Source organism: Nicotiana tabacum, chromosome 16, assembly GCF_000715075.1.
Source record: "Nicotiana tabacum cultivar K326 chromosome 16, ASM71507v2, whole genome shotgun sequence".
NCBI classification, from domain to species: Eukaryota; Viridiplantae; Streptophyta; class Magnoliopsida; order Solanales; family Solanaceae; genus Nicotiana; species Nicotiana tabacum.
Window position 1 is genome coordinate 34,775,465 of NC_134095.1, and position 6,251 is coordinate 34,781,715.

Below are 6,251 nucleotides of genomic sequence, written 5' to 3' on the forward strand. Positions count from 1 at the left end.
ACATCTCAATATGTTGTTGGCCTATTATGTCTCTTAATGTTGTTTTTAGAGCAATATTGTATGTAATGATCTCTTTGTTGATCAATTTTATGCTCTGTATGGAGTACTAAACCTTTATTTGAACTGCATATATAGAGTTGGCTGAGTAAATTAACAGTTTTATTATCTTTATAGCTTGTGCATTGCACCTGCATTTGCAATTTTTATTGGCCATCTAATTCTCGAAAGCCTCTCTCTACTTATAACATGTGGGAGAAGTAATTTAGGGTAGTATTTGTAAATAAATACTTAAAAATCTTGTATGTAGCTGTAGACACTAGTTAATACGTATATGGCAGCATTTGCATAACTAAAACTGTATTGAAACCATTACTACAAAAGGATAAGTTGAATTATACAAACTACTTTAAATTAACGAGATAAACGTGTTTCCTAACTATCATACTAGTAAATTTGCTCCTAAAGTAAGTCGTGGCTAAGGCCTAACAACTGGAGGGGTCATGGAAATCCACCTTTTGTTCAAGCAAAGTTTGAGTTCAAAGTATTCAAAGCTGGCTCATTAATTTACAATTACAGCAAAATCGAGTCTAACACAATTCTTACAACTTACAAGAAAGTGAATGAAAAGAAATTTAACTATTACAAGCAGTGAGTTTAATTTCAGACTGTTAGAGTGGTGGCGGAATTGAAAAGAGCTGGCTGATGCAATTGCATTTGCAAAAATGCACAGTTTTTTCCTTGTCAGTTGGATTTTTGCTAAACCGGGCTATCACCCTATATCTAAGCAGCTTATAGGATTTCATTGTATATGTGCTTGTTATTGTATAGAAAAGTATAATAGGGCTTCTAAATAAGCCATTTAGATATTGAATTCAAACCAGATTCCACACATATGAGACATGCTAAAGGCATGAGACGAGCAGTTTCTTAAAGAGCAAATTCAATCCTATAATCGTCTTTTTTGTTCGAAAAATGCACAGCAAAAAGAGGATCAAACAGATGGGGGCAAAATTTGCATTAAATAATGGCTCAATCCATGAGGTGGACCTATGCAATCTTAGGAAGATGATGTTCTGTGAACCGAATATTGTCCAATGAGGGGTTGGTTGATGCAATGGCTTTCACTTTTATTGCAAGGCTTACAAATAGGAATGGACCCAGTTAAGGCTAGCTGGTTGTTTTGGTCACATTGTAGTACTATGACAGTAGCTCAGGGATCCCGTTATATGTGTGAATATATATATATATATGGCGAATTGACTCAAATCATCTTGACTTATACTAAAGTTAAAAATAGATGGATAGGGTCAAGACATTTCATTATCTATCTTGCTTATCCTAGCTTAATATATAGCTCAATCCGCTTATTTAACACTTCTTCACTCAAGAGCAATATCAGCAGATTGTGCAAATGCTCTCCAAAGGAACTACAGAAGGCTCCATCTCATCTAGCAAAATAGCTGTTGCAGGTATTCTAAATCATGCGAATGCTTGTGTCTCAGTGTGTCGATAGTGACTGGATAATTAACATTTGAGCCTCCAACCATATTGCCTCTAGACTTGAGTTACTGCAAACATATAAATCACTTCCTACAACAGAGAAAAATATAGTACATCTGCCAAATGGTAAGGCAGTGTCAATTTCACACACATGAAGCACATTTGTGTTGAATAATCCGAAGATTTCTAATGTACTCTACATCCCAGACTTTAAGTTCAATTTACTCTCAGTCTCACAACTCACCAAGGAACTAAAGTGTATGGTAGGTTTCTTTCCTGAGTTTTGTATTTTCCAGGATCTCTACCATGATCAGGTGAATGAGATTGGTAGAAAGGAACATGAGCTCTATGTGCTCAAATGAGGTATTTCAGAACATGCTTTATCACAAATATCAAATAAATATGCAAACAAAGCTACTACATTTGCAGGCTCCAGCTGTCTGTGGCACAAGAGATTTGGACATGCTCCCTTAAACATAATAAGAAAAGTAGACAATTTAAATAAGTTGACTACTAGTGATAATTATCACTTAACTGTCTGTCCACTAGCCAAGCAAACAAAACTTCCTTTCCAGCTTAGTAATACTGTCATAAAGCCTGTCTTTAAACTAGTTCACTATGATATTTGGGGGCTGATCGGGTCCAAGCCTACACTACTATTGAGTAGAGAGGGTGGTTGATGCAGTTTTAACCCAATTAGGTCGGGATCGAATCTACAGGGAGTTAATAATTGGAATTAGGTTTATACCTAAGCTAGATGCGGGTTTTGAGTCGAATTACACTTTCACAAGTTTTGGGTTAGATTTCTACTTCTAACTTTATTCTATTGTATGCAATGATTGAAACTAAGGACAATATTTTTGTTATTGATTTTCAAGTGTTTAAAGGGACTAGGGTCGTGACTTCCACCTAGATGGATATCTAACGGTTAGCAAGAATCTAGGGCAAGCTTGATTAGTTGGGGTTGTTATATAGCTATCACACCCGGGTACTCACTCTATACCTCTCGGTAGTTTGAGTGATTTTGCCCAATTTGGCTTCCTCAAGTCCAAATGGTTATTCATGTTATTCAAGGGATATTAGCTCAAGTCGGGTATACTATCTCTAGGTTTAACCCTTTAATTGGGGCTATCAATTTCTTGAGTTCACCCCAATTCCTTGTTAGTCTAGTTTTCCTAGACTTAGTCCGTCTTTCTCAAGTAGAGACTAAGTCATAAAGGCATGAATCAATGTTTGCAACCATTGATTCTATAGTTCTAGCAAGAACTAGGCTAAATATCACTAACCCATTCACATCAAGTCCTAAAATCAAATACCCATCAAATACCCACACTAGGGTTGGGTCACAACCCTAGATATGGGTTTAGCTACTCATGGAAATAATAGAAACTAAAGATGAAAAGAAGATAAAATTCATAATACTAGATTTAGAGCTGAAAATCTAATGTTGAAAGATAATTCTAATACAAATTTGCCCAAAACGGAATGTACAACCATCTCACGTGCTCAGATAATACATAACATGACCTAAAAATATCAAAAAGATCTATTTATACTAAGCTAAAATTTCCGGACAAAAATACCCCTGCGAGGGTTGTGCAGCCGCGTAATTCTGAGTGCGGCCGCATTCTTGCTTTTGCAGCCGCATAATTCTGATCGTTGTCCGCGTTCTTCAAATCTGGATCTGGGTTGAGCTGAGTTTCGCGGACCACATAATTTCAATCGCGGCCACGTAAGGGACTTCCGCGGCTGCACAATTTTTATGCGGACCACACTTCTTTCTTTTGCTCAAGTTACGAGCTCTCTGAACTTCGTGCACCATGGTCCGCATAATTTCTATCGAGGCCGCAGAGAGACTTTCACGGCCACACATTTCTGGTGCGGTCCGCGCTTACCATTTAGCCTGAAAATGCAACTCTATGAACCTCCCTTTCGCGGATCATGTATTTCTGATTGCAGCCGCATTGTGGCTTTCGCGGCCGCACAATATTTGTACAGTCCGAGTTTCAGATCTCTTGGACCAATCTTGATTTTTGTTCAAGTTTTGACTCCTTTATGAGTTGATTATGAATCCTTTGGTTCATTTTGATAAATTCCTGCAAGGAAGCATATTACATTAGTTTCCGAGAATACCTTCACGCATTTTTTGCCCAAAACACAAGTAAAAGAGAGCAAATAATATGTTAAAATCCTTACTTATCAGGGGCCATACTAGGTTCCCACACATGATGGAAAAAGATTTGTTGTTTCTATAGTCGATGACTACAATAGGTTTACTTGGATTTTCTTATTGATCTCTGAGTCTGAAGCTTTTGTTATGTTGAAAAGCTTTCTTGCTCAAGTTCAGAATGTATTCTCTACTACTGTAAAAACTCTGAGAACTGATAATGGAAGTGAGTTTTTAGTACTGAATTCAAGAGTCTGTTATCCTACCTTGGTATTATGTATCAAAGTAAATGTGTGTACACACCCCAATAGAATAGGTTTGTAGAAAGAAAATACATAAGTATTTTGAATATAGCCAGAGTATTAAGGTTTCAAGCTGTTGCTCCATTGAAATTTTGGGGTGAGTGTGTTGCTACTGCTATGTATCTATTGAGCAGACTTCCATCTAAAGTTGTTGGGTACAAATCACCCTTTGAGATGCTTTATTTGCAGTCTCCTTCTCTTTCACATTTGAGAGTCTTTAGGTGTCTTTGCTATGCTACCACTTCTAAGGTGCTAGATAAGTTCTCACCTAAGTCTGTCCCTGTTGTACTCATGGGGTACTCTTCAACACAGAAAAGCTATCTGCAACATGAACTACCCTCCAAAACCTTCCTAGTAAGCAGAAATGTAATATTCAAGGAAGATATTTTTCCTTCAAACATATAAAATCCTCTGTCAATCATGTATTTTCTGTTTTGAATTTGCTATCACCATAGGTAACTCATGAAAATCCTACAATGCCAGTCACTCCAAGTTCATCATCCTTGTACTCAGAAGCTGATAATCTCTTAGACCTTCATTTGCCGCAGACATCTGATGCTGCTGAAATTAATTCAGAAGAAGAGCTTATTCCAACACTTAACAATCATGTGTCTATTGTTGAGGTTCCTTATCCTGATGCAATTAATAGTGAACCCTTTGCAAGATGTAGAAGATCTTCAAGACCAGGCAAACCACCTATTTGGCTGCAGGACTATGTCACAAAGATACAAAGATCCAAGTGCAGTTTTATCATCTCTGCGCATGTGGACTATTCTCACATCTCTCCTGCATATAGACAAGCACTCTCAGCTTATTCAGCAGCTTCAGAACCAACCATTTCAAGGAGGCTGCATTTTATCCTAGATGGATGGAGGCCATGCAACTTGAATTACATGTTTTGGAAGAAAACAAGACATGGACTGTTGTAGACCTACCTCCTGGGAAGACCCCTATTAGCTGTAAGTGAGTATTCATGATTAAGTACAAGGCTTCAGGTGAGGTTGAGATATTCAAAGCTCGACTAGTGGCTAAAGGATATAGTCAGAGAGAAGGGCTAGACTCTGGATAGACATTCTCCCTTATGGCCAAGATGGTCACAATGAGATCTGTTGTTGATGTTGCTGCTTTAAAGCATTGGTACATCTATCAAATGGATGTTCAAAATGCTTTTCTTAATTGAGATCTGGATGATGAGGTCTACATGCTCTTGCCTGAGGGGTTTGCATGACCGGGTGGGAGGCTCAGAAGGTCTGCAAACTCCACAAGTTTTTATATGGTCTCAAGCAAGCACCCAGGAAATGGAACCTGAAACTTACAGAAGCACTAGTACACATGGGGTTTCAACTGAGTCACTATGTCTACTCCCTGTTCATTAAAAGAATTGGAGATGATATTGTGATTATTTTGGTGTATGTAGATGATCTTTTGATCACTGACAACAAGCATAAGCTACTTTGTGATACAATATCATATTTCCAAAGCAGGTTCAAAATGAAGGATCTAGGAGAATTAAAGTTCTTTCTAGGATTTGAATTTGCAAGATCCAATAAGGGAATTCTAATGAGCCAAAGAAAGTATGCCTTAGAGTTGATCTCTGAAGCTGGCCTTAGAGGAGCAAAATCAGCTAGCACACCTATGGAGTTCAATCAATAACTGACTACAGTAGAATATGATTTTTCTTTCAGAGAAGGAAATGCTACTACTGATGAAGTGCTAAGAGATCTTAGTGTTTATCAGAGACTAGTTGGGAAACTGCTATACCTAACTATGACCATACCTGATATCTCATTTGTAGTATTGGTCTTGAGTCAGTTTATGCACTATCCTAAACTTCTCATATGGAAGCAGTATTAAGAGTAGTAAGATACATAAAGCAGGCACCTGGCTTAGGATTTCATATGCCTACAGAAGACTCAAAAGATATGATTGCCTTTTGTGACTCGGACTATGGAGCCTGTGTACAAACAAGAAGATCAGTAACTAGATATTTGGTGAAGTTTGGAAATGTTTTGGTGGCCTGAAAGTCCAAGAAACAAAGTACTGTCTCATAAACTTAGCCGAAGCAGAGGTCAGAAGCATGGCTTCTTGTGCAGCAAAGATCATTTGGTTGATAGGCCTATATGCTGAATTAGGAGTCAAAATCAATTTGTTTGTGAAGCTAGTGTGTGTTAGCAAGGCGGTAATTCAAATTGCCGTCAATCCAATCTTTCATGAGAGAATAAAACATATTAGCATTGACTATCACTTTGTGAGGGAGAAACTATGTGAAGGGGTACTGAAAA

At 37.8% G+C, this 6,251-nt stretch overlaps 1 protein-coding gene across 1 annotated transcript; it reads left to right on the forward strand.

Annotated features, from left to right (window-relative positions):
- The first annotated feature begins 4,086 nt into the window (after positions 1-4,086).
- LOC142170191 (uncharacterized) lies at positions 4,087-4,898 on the forward strand. Its single transcript, XM_075232036.1, has 2 exons — positions 4,087-4,323; positions 4,425-4,898. Exons 1-2 carry the CDS (start codon positions 4,087-4,089, stop codon positions 4,896-4,898), a joined length of 711 nt encoding a protein of 236 aa, XP_075088137.1.
- Positions 4,899-6,251: the final 1,353 nt, after the last annotated feature.

Bases quoted from the DNA above. Each gene is read 5' to 3' on its own strand.
- LOC142170191 (XM_075232036.1), top strand. From the start codon at position 4,087: ATGTATCTATTGAGCAGACTTCCATCTAAAGTTGTTGGGTACAAATCA. The intron at 4,324-4,424 runs GTAAGCAGAAAT...CTATCACCATAG, and splicing joins TACCCTCCAAAACCTTCCTA to GTAACTCATGAAAATCCTAC.